The sequence below is a fragment of the Chrysochloris asiatica genome, unplaced genomic scaffold, assembly GCF_000296735.1.
Source record: "Chrysochloris asiatica unplaced genomic scaffold, ChrAsi1.0 scaffold00025, whole genome shotgun sequence".
In the NCBI taxonomy this organism is placed as follows: domain Eukaryota; kingdom Metazoa; phylum Chordata; class Mammalia; order Afrosoricida; family Chrysochloridae; genus Chrysochloris; species Chrysochloris asiatica.
In genome coordinates, this window is record NW_006408543.1 from 14,248,272 (window position 1) to 14,271,932 (window position 23,661).

The 23,661-nt window shown below is 48.8% G+C and overlaps 1 protein-coding gene across 1 annotated transcript; it reads right to left on the reverse strand.

The window, feature by feature from the left end:
• Positions 1-218: 218 nt before the first annotated feature.
• OTUB2 (OTU domain, ubiquitin aldehyde binding 2) lies at positions 219-20,994 on the reverse strand. Its single transcript, XM_006839628.1, has 6 exons — positions 20,844-20,994; positions 4,396-4,491; positions 2,780-2,898; positions 1,984-2,068; positions 1,158-1,352; positions 219-425 (listed from the first exon to the last, which is right to left on the reverse strand). Exons 1-6 carry the CDS (start codon positions 20,844-20,846, stop codon positions 219-221), a joined length of 705 nt encoding a protein of 234 aa, XP_006839691.1. The 5' UTR covers positions 20,847-20,994.
• Between the last annotated feature and the right edge of the window lie 2,667 nt (positions 20,995-23,661).

Here is a 23,661-nt window from a genome sequence, read left to right on the forward strand (position 1 = left end):
GGTTCCCAACCCAGGGTCAGTGAGCGCCCGCGCCTTCATCTCAGTAAGAACTAAGCACCATCCAGAGCGATGGTCTCCTTCCCAGGGGCTCTGCCCAGGAGGCTGTGCGCACGTTTTAGCTACAGGCCTACATCGCTTAAAAAACTGACAAGCCGGATTGTTCCGTTCAGAACGCAGTCCCGTTCCGTGACAGGCTCCACTGCATGGCCGGAAATCAATCAGCATTTATCGGCTGCGTAGAGGATGTTGTAGTGGGACGTTTTATAGAGCAGGTAAACCGAAGGGCTGGCTGCCTCAGGAAACACGTGGTGGTTCAGTGCCGTGTCCATCTCATCCACGTACTCCACCTGCAGGGCGATGTTCAGCGCCTGGGACAGCGCCGTGATCTGGATGTGGTCACATTCCATGGCCATGGGTTCTACTTCCTGCTGAGACCAAAGTGAGAAAGCAAGAGTGAGGAGGGCAGGGGTGGGTCAGGTCCCCAGTGCAAACCTGAAAGTCCAGGTGGTACAAACCTACCCAGCAGTGCTGCGGAATAAAGGCCTGGCAAGAATACAGCCAAGAAAACACTCTGGAAGAGTTCTACTCCGTTATCACATGGGGTAGTTGCAGATCCCAGACCCCTTGATTTTAAGAAGAGTCTGGGAGCAGGGATGGACCCCTTCTTCACGTTGTCCTCCCCTTTCCCCCCATAATCTGTGCGTGAGTGTGAGTGCAGGCGTGCTGAGGAATAGTTGAGGGAAGCAGAGGTGGACTGAAAGGCAGAGGTGATGGTCAGCAGGCCCCACATAGAGGGGCAGCTACTCTGGCTGCTGCTGATGGGGACCATGAACTACAGGTCCTTCTGCTTTCTCATGAAAACTGCCCAATTCTCCATCCTAACCTAAGCACGGTTTGGGGTGACCGTAATCTTGCAGTTGCTGTTCTACCCCTCTGGAAGCAGTCCAGCCCCCAGCCCTTACTCCCTAGATGGGAGAGTGGCTTGCCCAGAGCCATAGAGTCCAGGCAGGTCAGGTAGGGCTTCTTCCCAGCTTCCCCACCTAGTGCTCTTGGAATTGCAAGTGTGGTGAGCTGCCCAAGTCCTCTGGCTAGCCATGGTGGCCTTACGTCTGTCTGCAGGGGCCAGAGACCAGGGCAGAGCCTAAGGACAGACGCACGTGAGCACAGAAGTCTTTGATGTCCATCTCCTCGTCGATGAAGTGTCGGAAGAAGTCCGCCCGGTTCTTGATGAAGGCGGAGGTGAGCAGGCGCAGGAACTGCACCACACGGTCCGAGGTGCCCTGGTCATTGAACACCTTCAGCAGGCTGGACACGGAGCTGTCCCTCTCCAGCAACTCTACCACGCTGTAAAACTGGTTCCCCCAGGCCAGCGGTCAGTCAGGGCAGGTCACAGCTCTCCCTCCTCCCTCCTCCCTCCACAGGGCTTCTCAGCTTCCTCCGTGGAGCCGCCAGTAGGATGCCCTCCAAAAGGAGTTAACTGGGCTTAGAAATACTCTGTAATGAGCATTTGAGCCCAGGGTCATGGCCAGGGAAGGGGGCCCTAGGTGGCACTTTGAATCCACCCACAGGCCTCTCAGAAGGGTCACAGCGCTGAGGGTCCTGGGGAACAGTTGTACTCTGCACACACACGGGCATTGCGAGTTCGAATCCCTTTGACCCTTGAATGTCTACGGAACAGGGCCTGGACCCTCCTCTGTCCCGGTGTCCCGGTCGTGGGCTTTTCATTGAGATTCAGAGTCATCCAAACCTCAGCCCTTCACTAGTCCTGTGGAGCCATGTGGGAAGGGTGGGGGAAAGGAGGCCTGAGGGTCCCAGCCCTAAGCAACTGCCTTCCCCTGAGGGAGGGAGGGCGGGCTCCCACTGCCCTTTCCCAGGCAGCAGGAGCTGGAAAGGCACAAACTACAGAGCTCTGGTGGGGAGGGGCTCTGGCCAGCACCTCCTCTCCACCCCCACCCCGCCTTCTGCTGTATCAGGTGAACTCACAGCATTAAAGAAGTTTCGGAACTTGTGCTCCTCAAAGCCGGCAGCCAGGAGGTCATTTGGGGTCTGCAGTACATGCTCCTTGAACCTAGGGGGCGGTTAAGTGATGCTTAGGTGGTATCAGAGACACTGGACAGTAAGTGTTCACCCCACTCTGGACTACGGTGACCCCCAACACTGGGGAAGGGTGTTATCACTAAGGGACTGGTCCACAAAAGGAGCGGCATATCGCGCTCAAGGAGGATAACGTGTAAGGTGTTGGTGAGCAGTCAGCACACAGAGCACACAGCGGCTGCACTGACCAGCCTCACCAACTCTGGACACTAACAAGGGAGTAAACGGCACAATGAGAAAGGCTGGAGGTTGCCTCAGGCTCAGCGGACCAGGACAAGTCCCCTCAAGGGGCTGTGCCCTGAGGGGACCTCATAGTGGAGCAAAGAGTTTGCCAGAGGGGAAGAGCAGGGGTGTGCTGGCAAATTTAGCAGCTGGCTTGCGGGGGTGCGTGGAGCAGGGCTGGTGTGGGGAAACCCAGGTCAGTGTGCAGCTTTGGCCAATACCTGTGCTATAAATACTTTCTACCAGCTCACTGATGTGCCAGTTGGGAAGGGGTGGTCAGTAACATGAAGAACCCTCATTGCACAGTGGTTAAACACTTGGGTGGTAACTGAAAGCTTGGCTGTTTGAACTGCTCCCCACCCCTTATTCCATTTCAACCACAACAAGCAGCTGGGCACCCCCACCAGACAGTCCTCCAGCTCACTTCATGGGGGGAAACTTGGGGCTGACCTTGTCCACTCACCTGAGGATCTCCCTGCTCCTCCCCAGCAGAGACTCCAGGTAGGAATAACCCAGGGCCCGGTAGAAGCAGTTCCCATCCCCTTTGATCTTCCGAATTGCTGTGAACCTTTTGCTGAGTTCCTGCCAACGAAGGGAATGTGGGTCTCAGGTTGTGCCAGACTCCCAGCTCCCTCAGGGAGCACCATCCTGCTCCCAGACTCGGCTGTCACCTACTTATTCCACAAACAGATGAACGGAGCCACTGTCCCTGCCCCTGGGCAGCCTACAGTCTGGAGGATGCTAGGCAATTCCGTGATGGGAACTCAGGTCAGGGGAAGCTCAGGCTGGGGTGCCACACAAGTGATATCTACATCAGATATGAAAAGTCCAGGAAAGCTTGGAGGAGCAGGGGTGTGTGTGGGGTGATGTGTGAGCAGGGAGAACGCCTGGGGAGGGGTGGGTGGGTGTTGATGTCGGTGTGGCTGGGTTGGTGGGGAAGAAAGTTGTACAACCTGCTGGAAGGGTCTCCTGAGACACATTCACACAGTCTGCCCCATTGTGCAAACACTTCTCAAAAGGTTGGGCCCAAGGACAGCATTAGCCCCCAGAATATAGCTCAAGAGACAGGAGCAGGAAAGAAGAATGAATAGAAACAACCTAGAGGAGGAAGTGGGAAGAATGCTGTTACACTGAGGGGAAAAATTAGTGGATGAAAAACTAAGTTCTGTAAATTTCCAGCCAAATAACAATACTGAAACAAAACCAAACCAAAAAGGCAGAGGACCTGCCCTCATTCCCTCCTTGTTCTGCTCTGAGCTGTTTGTTTCCCTCTGAAAAGACCAGAAATCCCCTTAGTGCACCCAAGGTACAAGGGGAAGGAGGGGCTGCTGCACACAGACCCGTCCTTTCCCAAGAAGGCTCCAGGGGCAGAGGGCGGGAGTCCTCTCAGCTCTTGCTCCTGCAGGAAAGGCCGACATGGGACCCACACTGGACCAGCCAGAGTCTTGAGGACAGTGGTCAGGGCCCAGTGACTGTGTTGTGTCTGTGAGGGTTGAGGCAGATATTCTGCCTCATGCCAGAGAAAACCCATTCTTCAGAAAGTGAGGGAGCAGCAGAGAGGTGCAGCCCTGAGATGGGGAGAGGTTAGCCAGCCCCTCCCACTGCACACCTCTTCCTAAACCTTAGCCCAGCTGAAGAGCCCCTTACTCCTTAGAGGTAGTAGTTTAGTGATTACAAGCGTGCCTCTGAATTTGGGTTACTTGGATGCAAGTCCACACTCTGCCACTCCCAACTTGCATGACCTAGGGCATGCCATTTAATTCCCTCAGTTTCTTCAGCTGCAGAATGGGGACAATGGTAGTTCTTCCATCACAGAGATGTGATAAGTCTCTGAGTAAGTAAAACACTTAAGACAGTGCTGAGCTTGAAGAACAAAGGCTGATTTTGTGTGTGTGACTAAATCACTCCGTGTTTAAACAAGCACCCCACATGACAGTAAACATATGTGTTCTCCCAGTCTTGTCTTTTGCCCATGAACCTAGTCCAAACTAGTCCCTTTTGCTTTCAATGTGCTTTTTCTCAGCTCCCAGTTCCAGCCCACTGACCTCGGGACCCTCTTCTCCCTCCCCTCTGCCTCACCTGGATTTTCCGCTGGTAAATCCTGTTTTCAGGATGATCCCGAAGAATGGAAAGAATGTCAAATTTTTCTGATATTAGGTTAAAAGATGTTTCACTCTGAAAGAGATAAAGAATGGTGACAATTTCAAAAGCACCCGATGGGATTTCACCCACTTGCTGGTCTCTGAACCACTAGTTCAATAAAGTTGGCCCTGTGACCTTACCCTGGAGGGCAGGTGCATGGATGTAACCAGTATCCTTGAGGCAGATCTGGAGCCCCTGTCCCTAACAGGGATGGTCAGCACCCTCACAAGAGTATCCCTGGTCAAGAACCCTCATCAGGGAACTTCCAGAAGGATTCATTTTGTAAAATACAAGACCTCAACTTCACACTTAGGGAACCTTCAAAGCCTTGGTGGTACAGTGGTTAAAATGCTCAGCTTTAATGATTTAGCGGTTTAAACTCACCAGCTGGTCCATGAGAGAAAGGCAAGGCCTTCTGCTTCCGAATTCATTTGTTGTGCTGTGGAGTCGGTTCCGACTCATGGCCACCCTGTATAGGGTTTCTGAGGAGCAGCTGGTGGGCTGGAACTGCTGACTTTGCACTAGTCCCCCAGTCTGGTGTGTGTTCCCCAGCACTTCACCAGGACTCCCCGTAATGATTGTTTATTGTTAAGTGCCAGTGAGTCGGTTCCGACCCACAACGACCTGGCATAGGGTTTCCAAGGAGCGGCTAGTGAGCTTGAACTGCCAACCCTGTGGTTCAAATAACTTTGTAGCCCAGCACATTAAGCCACAGCGTCACACCTGTAATGATTACAGCTGTGTAAATTCTATGAGGTAGTTCTACTGTGTCCTAAGTATAGGGTCATTACCGAGTCCTGGTGTGGCACTGGGCTGCTAACCAAAAGGTCAGTGAGTCAAATCCAGCAGCCACACCTTGGAAACCCTACACAGAGTTGTTATGAGTCTGAACCAACTCAATGGCATTCAATGCCAACAAGAATCAGACTTGATGACAGTAGGTTTGGTTTGCTTTGGTTAAGGAATCTTTATGCTGAAGAATGATGCATCTAATTACCTTTTGTCCTTTCTCATCCACCCAACCCAATTCCTGAACATTCAGCATGGGCCACGTACCATCTTACATGCCAGAAATACAGGCAATAAGATATAGCCCATCCCATACAGGGTTGCTGGAGTCCTGGTATGACGCTGTGGATTTATGTGCCAGACTTCAAAGTCATTTGAACTGCAAGGCCGGCTGTTCAAGCTCACCAGCTGCTCCTCAGAAACCCTATACAGGGTAGGGTGGCTGTGGGTCAGAATCGACTTGACGGCACTTAACAACAACATACAGGATTGCTATGAGCCAGAATCAACTTAATAGCACTTAACAATATCAGGGAAAACAGTAATGACTAACGAGGTGACATAAGGTCACGTAAGATGCCACACTCCTTGGCACTGTTCACAGGGAGGTCCCGTACAGGGTGCCCTGGAAGGTTTTCCACACCAAGAGCAGATGGGATGGGGAGGGCAATTTCACACGCCACCTACGGGTGAACATTCATAGTGCAGCCCAGCTCGGCATCTTTGTCCATTGCAATCTGGGAAGCAAGCCTCCTAAAGGAGTAGTCCCTCTGAGGGACTAAGAAGAAATCTGACAGGGAGGAGGAGGTGACAGAAGGAAGCTCAGGGTCCAAACTGCAGGAGACATCTCTGGCTCCCAGCTATCTTGCCGCAGGTCTCCTCTCTGCCAGTTCATTTGTCCTGCTGGGTTCACACCTGAGAGAGACCTGCTCCCTCCACCTGCCTGGGAGCAGCTCTGGTTTTAGCATGACAACATTGTAGAAGAAATTTGTGTTAGAACCATTTATAGCATATGTTGTTGTTGTTATGTGCCATCCAGTCAGTACCAACTCTTAGTGACCTTACGCACAGCAGAACAAAACACAGCCCGATCCTGGGCAACCTCACTATTGTTGCCATGTTTGAGCTCATTGATGCTGCCACTTGGCCAATCCATCTGGCTGGGGGGGTCTTCCTCTTTTTCTCTGACCCTCCACCTTACCAAATATGATAATCTTCTTTACCAAACATGATATCCTCCTGACAATATGTCCAAAGTATGAGAGACAAAGTTTGGCCATCTTGGCCTCCAAGGAGCACTCTGGCTGCACTTTTTCCAAAACAGTTCTTTTGGCAGCCCGTGGCACTTTCAATATTCTCCTCCAACACCATAACTCAAATGCATCAATTCTTCTACGGTCTTCCTTATTTACTGTCCAGATTTCACATGCATATGAGGCTACTGAAAATACCATGCCTTGGGTCAGGTGCACCTTAGTCCTTAAGCTGACATCTTTGCTCTTCAACACTTTAAAAAGGTCTTGGGCGGCAGATTTGCCTAATGCAATACGTTGTTTGATTTCTTGACTGTTGCTTCCATGAGTGTTGATAGTTGATCCAAGAAGAATGCAGTCCTTGACAACTTCAATCTTTTCTTCATTGATAAGAATGTTGTTTATTGGTCCAGTGGTGTGGATTTTTGTTTTCTTTACATTGAGATGCAATCCATACTGAAGGCTGTGCTCTTCGATCTTCATCAGTAAATATTTTAAGTCCTCTTCACTTTCAGCAAGCAAGGCTGTATCATCTGCATATCACAGGTTGTTAATGAGTCTTCCTCCAATCCTGATGCCACATTTTTCTTCATAGAACCCAGCTTCTCAGATTATTTGCTCAGCATACAGGTTGAATAAGTATAGTGAAAGAATACAATCTTGTCGTACACCTTTCTTAATTTTAAACTATCCAGTGTTCCTGTGTTCTGTTCGAACAACTGCCTCTTGGTTCATGTACAGATTCCTCATGAGCACAATTAAGTGTTCTGGAATACTCATACTTCTCAGTGTTGTCCATAGCTTGTCGTGATCCACACACTTGAAAGCCTTTCCGTAGTCAATAAAGCACAGGTAAACATCTTTCTGATATTTTCTGCTTTCAGCCAAGATCCATTGGACATCAGCAATGATATCCTGCATTCCACGGCTTCTTCTGAATCTGGCTAGAACCTCTGGAAGTTCTCTGTCAATGTATGCTTGCAGCTGCTTCTGTAGTATCTTTAGTAAAATTTTACTTGCATGGGATATCAAAGAGATTGTCCAATGATTTCCACATTCTGTTGGGTCACCTCTCTTTGGAATGGGCACAAATATGGATCTCTTCCAATCAGTCGGCCAGACAGTTGTCTTCCAAATTTCTTGGCAGAGATGAGTGAGTGCCTCCTGTGCTGCATCACTTTCTTGAAAGATTTTAATTTTTATTCCATCAATTCCTTATACTTTGAGCTTTATACTTTATACTCTAAGATAAATGATGCTTGTACTGAGAAGGTGAAACACAACGTTCTTGCCTTCCTGCTTCCCAAGGGGTGCATGTCTGTACAACAGGTGTGCGGATGGGATACTGCTATGAAATGGAAGTCTTGTTTTCCATCCATTGAGCACCATCGACGCTTAGTGGTCACTGCTGCCGGCCCCTTTCACTTCATGCCTCCAACCACAAGGCCTCCCCTGGTTGCCGCTCTCCTCATTGACTGCTAATGATCTCGACTCAATGTCATTCCGCCCTTTCTCCATTTGGAGAAATAGGTCTGGGTCTTTGAGGATGAGATTGCTCCACAACTGACCACCCATGAGGGTCACCCATGTCACCAAAGTGAACAGGCTCCACACTACTGTCTGACCCAGATTCACACAGCCACCATCCAGGACCAAAAGACTGGGAAGGGGCATTTGTAGGGACCTTGGAATTCCCCAAATCTCCAAAGCCACATGGTGTCTCTTGGCACAGGACAGCTTGTCCTATTGTCTGTGACCTTCAGTTCACCGGCAACTCCCCCTGGGGCCAGTCATGGGGCCTGGCACAGAGGAGGGAATGATAAACTGTTCGTTAAATGAAGGACTAGAAATCCTATTTGTGTTCTGAAGCTCTGCCTAAAAGCCACCTCCTCCACCAAGCCTCCCTGATCTCCCCACTCTTCCCCAGAACTCACACTTTATTCCTTTTCTTCCTTTCTGGGGGCTCTGGGCATGCCCTTCCCCAGACTTGGGGGGTTGGTCAGGGCACCTTTAGAGGAAAGCTTCAGAGTGGAAAAGATGGGTTTCTGGTCTCAAAGGACAGAAGGGAGAATGCTTTCAAAAGAGGAAACAGCATGCAAACACTTGGAGGAGGAGAGAAGAGATCCTGGGTTTGCTTCTGGAAGTTTTTATTCTGTATCCACCTTTTTTGTAAGAGTAAGCCTGGCTCAGGTTCCATCGTCTCTTCTGCTCTGACAGTATGGAGGCAGACTGAATAACTGTTCTGGGCAGACGCTGTAGACTGCTTTGTCACCATCCGTCACCCCTTTTGTCCCCACTAACAGAGTACTGGTTTCACCCAAGGCAACGTGATAAAAATGACCAGAGGAAGCCAGTCCTTTCCTAAACTTCATTTTCCCAGCTTCCCTTGCAGCTATGGTCTTGCCAGACCTAAGAAAAATCTACTGGATCCTTCTAGGAAAGCTTTAGTTTTAGATTAAAGGAGCAGAGATGGCATGTCCCATTTCTTTCCTTTTCTCCCTGCCTTAAATGCAGATGGAATGTCCACATCACAGCAGCCATCCTGTGACCATGAGGCTGAAAAACAGCACATGGGGGATGGTTGATGATCTACGGCTGTCCGACATTGTGTTGTTAAGTGCCTTCAAGTTGGTTCTGACTCATAGCAACCCTGTATACGGTTTCTGAGGAGTGGCTGGTGAGCTTAAACTGCCTGCCTCGTGGTTCAAACCAACCTTGCAATCTAGCACATTAAGAAGATGTAGCGCCGCACCAGGACTCCATCCTACGGTTAAGCTGTATGAAATAAAAACAAGTGCTGTTATTACGCATAAACCATGTACCAGGTGCTGGGACAGAGGTGTGTGTATCCTCAATACCTCATTTAATTTCACAACAACCTAGTGAGGAGCCGCCAAAACGTATTGCTACAAAATCATAGAAGCTTTTATTAGAAATAACCAACTGTGAAGCTACTGTTTCTCAAACATATCCTACATCTGGGTCTATACATTTCTAAAGGAGGTGTTTCTGTCCCTCTAATCCTTCCTCAAAGAATTGTGCACTCTTTGATTTTGTTGTTAAGTGCCCTGGAGTTAAGTGCCGACTCAGAGTGACTCTGTATAGGGTTTCTGAGGGTTTATAGCTTCACGGGAACAGAAAGCCTCCTTTCTCCCACAGAGCCACTGGTGGGCTAAAACACCATGGACCCTGTGGTTCATGGTAATTTACACCACATAAAAATGGTAGTATGGGCGTCCTCAAGGGACTCAAATCATGTTTGTTTTGAGTTTTCGAAACAAAAATAAGTCTGAAGGGGCAAGATCAGGGCTGTAGGATGTCCTCAAAGAATGAGCAGGTGTGTTGTAATGGGGAAAAAAGCTCCCCAGTGTAAGTTTCCTGGCCATTTGCTCCCCAATGCAGTTTTCCTAAAACTTCATTAGCACCCGTGGTCTTCCTATGTCCTTTGAGAAAAATCTATCAAGATGGCCCCTTTAGGATCCCCCAAATCAGTCAGCATAGCCTTCTGAGCTGACCTCTCTGCCTGGAATTGTATTGCCCCAGCAGACTCCTTCAGAAGGCACTGTTTTTATAGGATCTGTTTTTTGAAGGCACCCTAACAAGACTAAGCAAGTGTATTACTGGGAAAACTTGTCTCAAAGACATGTTTAACAGGTTTTACATGGAATAAACTCGTGCCTGTCTGACGTGGCACCCTAGTGGCAGTACTTTGGGGCTGACCTTCATAGTTCTATCCAGCCTATGGACACACAGAAAACATGGGAAAACAGGCTGCTTGTGGCAGGAAGTGATTTAGCACAGGTCTGTCTGCCTCTGGATCCTGGGCAAGTCCTACCATACCTAATGGAGCTCAGTGTCCAGGAAGTGGCAAGACCACAAGGAAATTTCTAGACAACAGGCCAGGCCCTGACTTCCTGGCCTCGTGGCTTCCCCCAGACAAGCAGACAGCAGTTCTCCACACCTCAGGGGCTATGCTTCCACATCCCAGAGCTGCTCAGCACAATTCCAAAGGAGACTGTTGACAGGAGGTGTCCAGATATGGTGGTAACAGACCTCTAGGGAAGTGTCTGAGACGTCCAGGGGACACTCAGCTTCTAGAATACTGTTCTAATTTGCTAGCCTCTCTGCTGAAGGATGAGAAGCCTCTAGTTTGGAGCCTAAGACTGGTCCGTCTTCTTTCATTCATTCATGTATTTTACTTAATACAAGCTGATTTTATGGACTTCAGTGGCAAATTTATAAAAAAAAGTGACCATGTTTTGACCTACCTTAAATCATAGGCTAGTTATATTATTATTACAATAAATAAAAATGGATGGCATGCTGTGAATTTTGGAATTTTGTACTGCACCTTGATAAAGCAAATACCTCAGAGGCCCCATACCTTTCAGGATTACAAGCCTACCCCTGCTGTCTTGACCAAATGGCATGATGACAAACAGGAAACATTTCAAAACCAGCAAATGATTCGCATTACAATTCCTTCTCCCCTTCATTTTCTGTCTTAAGTCTTAGTTCCTTCCCAGTCTCATAATTTACTTCACTAACAAGTTGTTGACACTTCATAAAAGCCTTACTGTTTTTATAGACAGAAATTTTAGTTGATGACTTGGGTCATTAACAACAATGCATTCAATAGCAAAATATTCCACTCTTGTATACCCAAAAGAGGAGTCCTGGTATGGTGCTTCAGGATAAGCATTGGACTGCTAACCACAAAGCCTGCGGTTCAAATTCACCAGCCGCCTCTTAGAAATCCTATAAAGGGTCACCATGAGTCGGAACTGACTTGATGGCACACGAGTATTTAAATGTAGGTTACCAGCAACAAGTTCCAATGACAATTTAAAGGAGGATTAAGAGGGGTAAATGAGCCGGTCTCAATTTCCTATTCTCCATGGTAGTGTAACTTTTGTGTCTTTAACAAACTGACTTTGGCTACTGAAAGCAGTCCACCAACAGACAAAACATTGAACAGCGGCTCCCGTCCTCACAAGGCTAATACACACGGGCCTCTGCAAGGCACTTTCCCCAAGTTGTTTCCTTTATCCCCATCCTTGCCCCCATTCCCAGACCCTCACAGTCCCCCACTGGAAGTGGCCCTTGTTAGTTACCATGGAGTTGATTCCAACTCATGGATACCCCCATGCGTAGCCCCACTTTTGATATTGTCTATCTTTTTAAAAATACAGTGTTGCTTTATGTATGCAAAGGAGCCCTGGTGGTACAGTGTGATAAGTGATGGGCTGCTAACCCCAAGGTCGGCAGTTCAAATCCACCAGCCACTCCATGGGAGAAAGAAAGATGAGGCTGTGTACCCCCATAAAGATTTACAGCAATTCTACTTTGTCTTACAGCTGAACTGACTGGATGATGGTACATTTGGTTTTGTGGATGCATGCAGTCTATAGCTATCGGGTCCTCTCCACTGGACCCCAATCAGTTCTATGAAAGCTCTATCCCTGCTGACAGACTCCACGGTCAGCCTCCTCCATCTGCAGATAATGGGCCCTTGGGTTAGCTCCAGCGCCCCCTGGTGGCCATAGTGTGTTTCTTGGGGACATACATGAAAGGTAGGAGGATTTTCACCTTGGTGGCTTTAAGTCCCTGTCTGGGTCACCTTCAGAATGACCCAAGTCAGTTCTAAAGGAGCCTCCCCTACTTCGGGCCCCCAAGGCCTTGGTTACACCTTTAGGCATGTTTTACCAGAGCCTCAATTTCCAGGGGAAACCTCAGCACAGCCTCAGTTTACTGACCCATAAACCAGATATGACGCTGTGGGTTTGGCTGACTCTACTGGGTGTTTTGGTGTGGTGCTGTGGGCTAATGCGTCAGGCTGCAAAGTCATTTGAACTGCAAGGGTGGTGGTTCAAGCTCATCAGCTGCTCATTGGAAACCCTATATAGGGTCACTGTGGGTTGGAATCGACTCGATGGCACTTAACAACAACAACTGGGTGTTTTGTTGTTTTCTAACTTGTGGCTGAATTTTTCCAGGGTGTTATGGAGCAAGAACACAGACAGACCTCAAGGATGATCTGTCTGGCCACTTGAAAGGACTGGTTCTTTAATTATAGGTTTCGGAATAGATGCTAATTGATTAACCTCTCCTTGGAAACAGGCAGGTGGAAAGGAGGAGAAGGATGTTTCTACAATGACTGGCTTTCCCCAGCCATCCCAGGTACTAGCAGGATGCTGAAGGCCAGGTTGGTGCTCCTGTCAGCTGGGGTTCTTAGCCCATCACTCCATCTGTCCCCTGAACCCGGGCTTTCCGGTGCCTTCTCTCTATGGAGTACTTGACCCATTACCATCAGCTCCCCCTACCTCTCGTTCATATCCCGAATCCCACCTCTAAACTTAAGGAACATACAATCTCCCCTCTTTTCTCTTGCTTTCTCTCCAAAGTCTCTACGTATCTAAAACCTGCCTACTCAAACACCAAACCAAACCTGTTGAGTCAATTCCAACTCATAGCACCCCTGCATGCTGGTGTGGCATTGCTCCATAGTTTTCTTGGCTGGCATAGTTAGGGCTCTGCTTTAACCTGACTAGGTTCCTAAGATTCCTATGGTTTAGCAGTTAAGATGTGTTTATTCTCATGGTGGAGTCCTGGTGTGGCGCTGTGGGGTAATATGCTAGACTGCAAATTTGGTTTTAACCACAAGGTCAGAGGTTCAAGCTCACCAGCTGCTCCTTGGAAACCTGATCCATAATGATGAAACCTAATGTAGGCGTAGCTAACTTTATGGTAAGTGGCTACAAGGAGCCAATCAATTGAAGGAATGTTTCCTTGGGGACGTGGGCTGCTACCAAAATAATGGACACTTGAGAAAGACTCTCTTTTCCACTGGGGATCTGGGACTCTATAGCTGTAAGCCATTTTCTTGATAATAAGTTTCTCTTTATATAAATATATACATAAGCACTTGACCTCAAGGTCGATTGAACCACAAGGTTGGCGGTTCAAACTCACCAGTCGCTCCTTGGAGACCCTATACAGTGTCACTATGAGTCGGAACCGACTTGATGACTCTTAACAACAACAACAGCTTGTTTCATTGGTTTTGCTTCTCTAGAAAACCCAGCCGAAGACACTGGCTGTAATCTTTATGGAAGTAGATTGTCAGATCTTTCTTCTGTGATGCTACTGGGTGGGCCCAAGGTGCCAACTCTTAGCTTAGTAACTGAGTGTAGACTGGGTCAGCCCAAGGATTCCTCAGCCAGCCTGAGACCAGGAAGCAGCTGGCTTCACCCCAGCCCCTCAACATAAATCCCATTTCCTGGGCTCAGCCCAAAATGCTCCTGGTTGACATTTCCAAGGGAAGCTAGAGACAGGCCCCTAAAACAGGGGTCAGAGGAGCTCCCATCCCACACCTGCCCGTGTAAACTCTATGAACTCAGCATCACGCAAGGACCTCCAGATACCCACCCTCCCCAAGAAGATGGGCAGAGCTGGAAGGTGTGCACTTGGGCAGCTTTGTCCTGCAGGCTGTGTGGCTCTCATCCATAAAGGTCTATCCTGTAACCCTCGAGATAGTGCAAGACCCCATGGGGGACCCTCACCACATCCGGCGAGTTCTCAGCGGCACGCCTCCCGGACTACGTATAGCTCAGACTCTTCAAACTAAGTGAGCTCCACCCAGATCATTCAAGATGGAGTCTCTCCATCACAAGGTTCGTAACTTCATCACAGCTACAAGGCCCCACTGGCCAACATTGTGGCATCTGTGTCCTCCAAAAATATGTGCTGTAATTCCTAATCCCTATACCTGGTAGCGTAGTGGTTACGAATCGTCCTGCGAGTCGCAAGGTCAGCAGTTCGAAACTACCAGCTGTTCCATGAGAGAAAGATGAGGCTTCTGCTCCCATAAAGATTTACAGCCTCGGAAACCCTGTACAGGGTCGCTATGGGTCAGAACCGACTCCACAGCACATAACAACAACAACATTACCTGTGGATTAAGGAGCTCTGGTAGCGTAGTGGTTACACGTTGGGTTGCTGAACGAACGGTCAATAGTTTGAATCTCCCTTGGAAGTGAGAGGAAGCTCTCTACTTCCGTAGCGATTTACAGCCTTGGGAACCCTATAAAGAGCCCCTATGAGTTGGAATCAACTCTATGGCATGTGACCACCACTGGTGGTATTGTTAGATGCCATCGAGTCTGTACTGACTCATAGTGACCTTATGCACTGGGGGTCACTATTTAGCTGACCACAGGGCCCTACCTGGACTCTCCCAACTGCCCTCATCCCTGACCCTTCCCCAGAACTTCAGCCCCCATCCACCATCAGTCACTTTCATGTGTCTGACCAGCATCTCTGAATTAACATGCCCTTAATTGTCCTGGTGTAGCACTGTAGGATAAGCATCCGACCTCAAGGTTGGTTTGAAATGCAAGATCAGCGGTTCAAACTCACCACCCGCTCCTCAGAAATGCTATGCAGAGTCTCTATGAGTCAGAAACGACTTGATGGCACTTAACATCAATATGGACTCCTGGTACGGTGCTGTAGGATACACACTGGACTGCGAACCACAAGGTCAGCAGTTCAAACCCACCAGCCGTTCCTTGGAAACCGTATACAGCAAGGGTTGTTGTTGTTGTTGTCAGGTGGCATTGAGTCGGAACCGACTCATAGCGACCCCATGCACAGCAGAACAAAACAGTGTCCGATCCTGGGCCAACCTCACTACGGCCACCACACTTGACGCCATCAATGATGTCACCTGGCTGATCCATCTCGTTGGGGGTCTTCCTCTTTTTCTCTGACCCTCCACCCTACCCAGCATGACATCCTTCTCCAGCGACTGTTTCCTCCGGACCATATGTCCAAAGTATGAGAGACGAAGCTTAGCCTTCTTGGCCTCCATACAGCAAGGGTGGGGAACCTTTTTTCTGCCAAAATTTGTAACATCATTCGCGGGCCATACAAAATTATCAACTTAAAAATTAGTCAGCTATATTTGCTCAAACATTGAATTAACTCAGGATTGGAGGAAGACTCATTAACAACCTGCAATATGCAGATGATACAACCTTGATCGCTGAAAGTGAAGAGGACTTGAAACATTTACTTATGAAGATTAAAGAGCACAGCCTTCAATATGGATTACATCTCAATGTCAAGAAAACAAAAATCCTCACCACTGGACCAATAAACAACATTCTTATCAATGGAGAAAAGATTGAAGTTGTCAGGGACTTCATTCTTCTTGGATCAACTATCAACACTCGTGGAAGTAGCAGTCAAGAGATCAGACGACGTATTGCACTGGGCAAATCTGCTGCACAGGAACTTTTTAAAGTATTGAAGAGCAGAGATGTCAGCTTGAGGACTAAGGTGCGCCTGACCCAGGCCATTGTGTTTTCAATCGCCTCATATGGATGCGAAAGCTGGACAGTGAATAAGGAAGATCATAGAAGAATTGATGCCTTTGAGTTGTGGTGTTGGAGGAGAATACTGAAAGTGCCCTGGACTGCCAAAAGAACCAATAGATCTGTTTTGGAAGCAGTGCAGCCAGAGTGCTCCTTGGAGGCCAGGATGGCTAAGCTTTGTCTCTCCTACTTTGGACATATTGTCCGTAGGAAACAATCATTGGAGAAGGATGTCATGCTGGGTAGGGTGGAAGATCAGAGAAAAAGAGGAAGACCCCTAATGAGATGGATCAGCCAGGTGGCATCATTGATGGACTCAAGTGTGGCAGCTGTAGTGACGTTGACCCAGGATCGGACATTGTTTCGTTCTGCTGTGCATGGGGTTGCTATGAGTCGGTTCCGACTCGATGGCACCTGACAACAACAACAATGTGATGGCTGGAGTCCTGGTGTGGCACTGCGGGTGAATGCGCTGAACCAAAAGGTCGGTTTGCACTGAAAGGTCGGCAGGCGGTTCAAGCTCATCAGCCATTCCTTGGAAACCCTACTATACAGGGTCACTATGAATCGGAACCAGCTCGACGGCCCTTAACAACAACAACAATATGATGGCTGGAAGTGTGGTTACCTTGGCTGGGCCAGAACAAAGGATTTAGTGGGCCAGATGTTCCCCTGCCATACAGGGTCACTATGAGTCACAATAAATCAAAAACCGAGGGGAAGCCTTTTTTTTAAAACCTTTCTCCTTCTTTTCCTTTAATTACTACTTCATTCTCAAAAAAGTTATTGACAGAGGGTCAGAAATACTATTTACCACACTATTGTAGCTAAGACACCAGAAACTCTGACAGAATCAGAGACTATAAAATACCACCAGCAAAGAAACCAGCATGCTCATGTAGCGAGTGTAAGAGGTGCAGAGTAAACCACGTGATGTGAAGCGTCATTGTAATTGGATAATAGTGACAGCTCTGATTGGACTGCTTTGTTGTTGTTAGGTGCCATCAAGTGGGCACCGACTCATAGCGACCCTATGCACAGCAGAATGAAACACTGCCTGATCCTGGGCCATCCACACAATAATTACCACGTTTGAGCCCATTGATGCTGCCACTTTGCCAATCCATCTCGCTGGGGGTCTTCTTCTTTTTCTCTGACCCTCTACCTTACCAACATGATACCCTTCTCCAGTGACTAGTCTCTCCTGACAATATGTCCAAAGTATGAGACATGAAGTTTGGCCATCCTGGCCTCCAAGGAGCATTCTGGCTGCACTTCTTCCAATACAGATCTGTTGGTTCTTTTGGCAGTCCATGGAACTTTCAATATTCTCCTCCAACACCATAAGTCAAAAGCATCAATTCTTCTACGGTCTTCCTTATTCACTGTCCAGATTTCATATGCATATGAGGTTATTGAAAATACCATGGCTTGAGTCAGGCGCACCTTAGTCTTTAAGCTGACATCTTTGCTCTTCAACACTTTAAAAAGGTCTTGTGCAGCAGATTTGCCTAATGCAATATGTCATTTGATTTCTTGACCGCTGCTTCTGTGAGTGTTGATAGTTTTAGATGGTTCAAAAAATAAATCAGCGAAGGTTTTAGCCTTGTAGGTGGATTGCTACATGTAAACTGGGTTTACAAAAGATATTTTATCATTATAACTAACTGCAGGGATACTTTTATAAAAAAGAATAAATTTCAGCAGAAACACAGCACAAATATTTTAGTGCCATCCTTTCTGATAGTGTCACCTGGGGTGGTCCGCAACTTCTGTGCCCTCTAGTGACACCTCACCACTGCATTCTGCGGTACCTCGAAAGAAAGGCCTGGCAAACTACTTCAGAAAAATCAGTCACTGAAAGCCGGATGGAGCACAGTTCAACTGTGACACATGGAATCAGCCGGAGTTAAAGTTGGCTTGGTAGTAACGACTTTAACAGCTCTCTTGGTCCTCTCTGCACCTCCCCCAGGCATCCCCAGCTCTACAAAAGACGGCTGCATCCAGCCTGTGCTCATGCCAAAGACCTCTTCCCTGGTCTACTCGGCTTTTGAGACCACCTTAGCTTCTATCATTCCCCCTATGAAGCTGCAATAGTATTTGCCCAAGTGGCCTGCAGGATTCCACTCTTGCCCCCATTCCGATGCATCCTCCATAAGCAGCCCGTGTAAACTACTTTTCAGGTCAACCAGTCCGGGCCACATGCTTCCTTAATATCTGCCAGTGGCTTCCATCACTTAGGAGGTTCCCTTTTGATGACAACTTCCAGGTCCTCCCCCTCATCAGCCCTTGTTTACCTTGCTCTCCCTGAGCTCCAGCCACAATGGACGCTTTCTGTTCTTCCAACAAGACAAATTCATTCCAGCTACCACACCTCTGCATATGCCGTTGCCTCTGCCTAGACTGCTTCTCTGCCTCTTTGCATGGCTGAGAGAGGCCTCTCCTGACCAGCCCCAGCCTGGACCTCAGTTGCCTCTCTCCATCCCTATCACCTTCCCTTGTTGGATTTTTTCAGGACATCATCTGGACCATGGACTCACTTGCTGCTCACCTGCATACTTTCTGCCTCTCTCCATTAGAATGTCAATTATGAGGTCTTGGCTTTGCCTTTCTTGGCCACATCGCTGGTGCCTGACACATAGCAATGCTTCAAAACTGTATACCAAGAGGATGAGTAAACACATGGATGAGCTGATCTTCAATTCCTGTTGGGCCAACTCCAACCCCATGTCCATTCCATTGTCAGAGAGATCTCTAAATCAAACAAATGTCATGATACTCCTCATCTTCAGAATAAAACCCAAACTCCACAGTCCGGCATATTCTGACCCTACCTAGTCTTCAAGATTCTTCTCTCTCTCCCTGAATCCACATGGGCTGTTGGCCTTACTCAGAATATTCGACTCTTGACCATGTTTCCAAGATGTTAAGCACAATGTCCCCTGACTTTGGCCATAGTCTTTCGGAGTCCTTAACACTCCTATTCATCCTTCAATGCCCAGCTCAAAATTCTCTCTTTGTGAAGCCTTCTCCAATATTTCCTAATCCCGACCTTCCTTCTGTATTCCTAAAGCCCTTGGTCATGATCAGTAAGTAATCAAGGACTGTTGTGTCCAGTTCTGTCCCAGCAAAATGAACTCCTAAAGAAGGGCAGGGCTCTAGTGTTTGAGGGTGCTTACCAAGTGCTTGTCTAAGAAATGAAAGGAAGTCACCATGGTTTCACTGTCCAAACCTGGCACTTATTCATCCAATAAGCATTAACTGCACCCCAAGCAGGCATAAGACATCTCACTATCTGTACCTCCAGCTTGTGGCTGCCCTAGGCTAAACCCCCATCGACCCCAGTCCTGCCCTCCCAGAGTGCTTAGTGTCTTCTACCTTCCTTAAGCTTTGCCCAGAGACTTTGAAGTGGGATGCCACATTTTTCAAGGACATGTTGTTAAACTCCTCTACCCACCACACACACAGTCACCACCCCAGCCATGCTACATAAAATCAAACATAAAAAACCACTACACAGTGCCAGCCTGGTGCTTGGCACACAACAGGTGTGAACAGATGAGAATAGTCCGGCATAACCTCTGCCCCTCGGAATCCATTGTGGCTATGATTTTTAGTGGTACCACTTTATCTACCTCCAAGTCACCCAAGCCTCCATTGGTGGGAGTCAGGGGGATCAGGTGTCATTGCTGTGCCTTTGACCCCATCTGCCCACTGACTTCTGATCTCCTGAGTCAGGCCAGGTAGGCAGGATAGAGGCTGCACATAGGGCAGAAGCCAGGGTCCCAGCTCATCCCGTCCTTGCCTAGCTTTCAGTTCCTGTGGGCAACCAAGGGCATGCCAGTCTGTGGATCCTTTACTACATCATTACCCCAGCTCCCATCACTACCTGTGTGGGATGTAAAAACACCTGAGTGTCCTTCTAGGAGCAATGGAGCTAGGTGACTCCTTGTGCCTAGTGTGGACGCAGGAAGCTGGCACTTTCTGCTGTCCTCCCAAAGGCAGACTGGCTTGTCCAGGGCAGTTCCAGCTCAGGTGACTTGACTATTCTTGTCAGCCCATGACCAGGCTGTGACCCAGGTGATGGTACACACTCATTCTAGTTCTTTGTTGTCACAGGAAAGGCAGTGGCTACTTACTTGGGGCCAAGTGTGCCCAATACTCCTCCAGCAGCCCATTGTCCAGATAAGCCAGAGAGATAGCTCATCCAAACATTCAGCTAAGAGGTGGAGGTGAGCCTTGAACACAAGGCAGGCTGGTCCTCCTTATACTTTATGGACTCCTTGGAGCAAAGGTGCTCAGGGCTGGAGGTTGTTAAGAGCGACCCCATGCAGCCTCAAGAGGATGCCTGGCCTCAAGGCAACCTGACAAGTGGGCTGATGTAACCCAGAGAGCACTGGACTGGGAGTCCAGGGGCTTGACTTTAGTCCTGGCTTCATCTGGGTCTCACTTTTCCCACCTGTCCCAGCTTCGGATTACAGCTGCCTCAGAGGGTCTGGATCCTTATCCAATCTAAGCTTCCACCTGGAACCCTAACTGGGAAGCCCGACTACGTGAGGCGGCCTCTCCATGTGGGTCCCAACTCCAAGCCAGTGGCAGCGGTTCAGGGACAGGGCAAGCCGGCCAAGGTTCAAGGCCCAGGTTCACCCTCGGGGCCGCAGGCTGAGCCATGGATTGTGGGGTCGTGGACCGCCAGCTGGAGGGCTACTTAAGGAACAGGGGGGCGATCCCCAGTCCGAGAGCCCACCCCCGACTCAGCTCAGTCGGGAGCGCCCACCTGGCTCCTTCGAGGGCGGTCCTCGAGGCCGGGCTCCTTTCTCCCTCTCTGGGTGTCCACAAGGGAGCAGAGCGCATCCCAGGAAAGACCGGGTCCCCGGTATCCGCTCGAACTCAGAATTCCTGGGGGCCCGAGTGCATAAGCGCCCCCTTCCCATAGCTGCTCCCCCTTCCCCCCATGATCACTGACCATAGTGACCGGAGCCAGGTCCTGCCCCAGCCAGGAGCAAGCCGGTGCGGGAGGGCGCCGCGGAGGCTCAGGCCAGCTTCGCGGTGGGATCGGGCGGCACAGCCTCGAGGGCGTGGGGGCGTGCGGAGAAGACACCCGACCAACCCGCAAACCAGAGGGCAGACCTCCACTGTGTCCCAGCAAGACACACGCCCCGCGACTGACGTCAAGAGCGACCAATCATAAGACAGGGCTTTGTACGTCACAGAAAGTGTGTGGGACTTTCCGTGCCTTCAGCCTATGCTTTAGGCCTCAGCTGACAGGGTACCTCCCCCTTTTAAACACACAGAAAGCTTTTAACTAGCAAAGGAGTTCGCCCAACCCAGAAAGACAGGTCCTCGGTTATAAAGACTGAAGGACTTTGAGAAAATCTACAAAATGAAAGATTAGCTGGTTCTCATAAATTCGTAAACAAGGGCAGGTAAGTATAGTGTGTTCAAGATCAGAGGATAATGCACTGAGGAAACACGTGTCCAATCACATAAACTTAAGCACATGTCCCTGTGCAGCTTCTAAATAATATTTCTCCCCTTCCCACTCATGAATCAGGAGTTTTCTCGACAGCCAATTACTACGTGTGGAAGGAATGAATTTCCAGGGTGGTTGACGCTGTGTACAAGCTCGTAATTGCTGGGCATCAAACATTCAGCACCCAACGATCCATTCACCAGCCTCTGACCCCTGCAGGGCTGTGCTTTGGGTGGGGGCTTCAATACATTGTGTATACTCATTTTTTTTTTTTTTTTAAAGGAAGTATTAACACTCCCACTAGTACGGAGTAATCCCCCTCCCCATGCCTGGCCTCTGGTACCTGGTACAGACAAACATCATTTACTTGGGGGAGGGGAGGGAAGGGGAGGGTCTAGTGAAGTCCAAGTAGCAATAATTAAAACCACAAGAATGGACTCAAACACACCAACCGTGGACTGAATAATGATCCTGTTGTTGTTAAGTGCCCTTGGGTAGGTTCCGGCTCAGCAATCCTGTATAGGGTTTCCTAGGCTTTTTACGTGTTTGCGATAGCAGAGAGCCTCATCTTTCTCTCACATAATGACCCTAGCTTTTAAAGAGCACTTCGATATCCGAAACACTTACCATAGTTCATTCTCACAAGTGGTTTATTAAGGTTGTTATTGTGAGTTGCCATGGAGTTGATGGTGTTTCACGATGACCCCATGTGTGCAGAGTAGAACTGCTCCATAGGGTTTTCAATACTGTGACCTTTCAGAAGTAGGTCGCCAGGCCTTTCTTCTGAGGTGCCTCTGGGTCAGTTCGAACTATAGTCAGGCGCTTGCTTAACCGTTTGCACTATCCAGGGTTGTTGTTGGTGTTGATAAGTGCCATCGAGTTGGTTCCACATCATAGCGACCCTGTACAGGGTTTCCAAAGAATAACTGGTGGTTTTGACTTTGTGATTCTCAGTCCAGTGTTTATCCTACAGCCCCACACCTGTTATTAGCACTGTTTTAATGTGGTGCTGTGGGATAAAGCACTGGACTGCAAGGTCAATTTGAACCACAAGGTCAGCAGTTCAAACTCACCAGCTATTCCTTGGAAATCCTATACAAGGCTGCTATGAATTGGAACCGACTCGACGGCACATAACAACAAGGATGAGGAAACTGAGGCACAGGCAGATAAAGTTCCTGGGCCACGTTCACATAGCTCCCAGGTGGGATGCAACCCCAGATAACCTGACTCCAGAGCTGGTGTTGCATTTGCTTTTGTTGAGGACGCTGGGTTTGGGAGAGTTTCTGCTTTGTTTCTAGCAGCAGAGGAAGCCAAGGCCCAGAGAAGTGGCAGGATCAACCCAGTGTGGCTCAGCATCCTGGCCTGCTGACTCGTTGTCTAATGCTTGTTTCAGGTCACGCTTGGCTTCCGTGGGCAGTGACTGAGCCAGTTGTGGCCCCAGGGGTGGGTGTGGGAGCCTTGGTTGTGCAGTCTTTGTCTGACCTGGTTTTTGGGGCCACCGGAGGGGGTGCTGAGTGAGCCGAGGTTTCAGGTCCCTGATGCTGGGTTGCATTAAGCCCTCGGTGCCCAGTTGTCATATCCCCAATGCAGACCACAGCAGCTCTGAAACCAGCCACTATTTCTGTGTGGAAGGAACCCTGGGCCCCTGGCTGGCCTTGGACTCTTCTGCTCAGTCCTCAGTGGTCCCAGGCAATGAATGACCAGTCTCTCTCTGGAGCCTGGTCCTTCACTCCTCCCATGAGAGAATTGGACAATCTGGACTGTTACAAAATAAGTTTGCAAAAATATCTTTGGCATCAAAGATGCATGGAAACAATTAGTCCAATGGATTAATGAAACACTTGAACATCACTCTCCATGACCCTGAGCTCAGAGGAAGGAGATGATGACCCAGCTACCACTATCAACGACTCTTAAAGGTCCTGGGTGGAGTAAGAGAAGAAAGTGGAACAACAAAAACACAACGTCTTGGTGTGGCACTGTAGGGTAGGCACTAGATCACAATATCCGTTCAAACTCACCAGTTGCTCCTCTGAAACCCTATACAGGGTCGCTATGAGTGGAAACCAATATAACAACAACAATATATATATATGTGTATCTAAAGGAGCTCTGGTAGCTTAGTGGTTACAAATCGGGCTGCGAATCTTAAGGTCAGCGGTTCGAAACTACCAGCCGCTCCGCAGGACAAAGATGAGGCTTTCTACTCCCGTAAGGATTTACACCCTCAGAAACCCTGTACAGGGTCGCTATGGGTCGGAACCGACTCGACGGCACTTAACAACAACAACAATGTGTATCTACATAT

Bases quoted from the DNA above. Each gene is read 5' to 3' on its own strand.
- OTUB2 (XM_006839628.1), bottom strand. The intron at 2,069-2,779 runs GTGAGTGGACAA...ACCGCCCCCTAG, and splicing joins AGGAGCAGGGAGATCCTCAG to GTTCAAGGAGCATGTACTGC. The intron at 426-1,157 runs GTGCGTCTGTCC...TGGTCTCAGCAG, and splicing joins TCAAAGACTTCTGTGCTCAC to GAAGTAGAACCCATGGCCAT.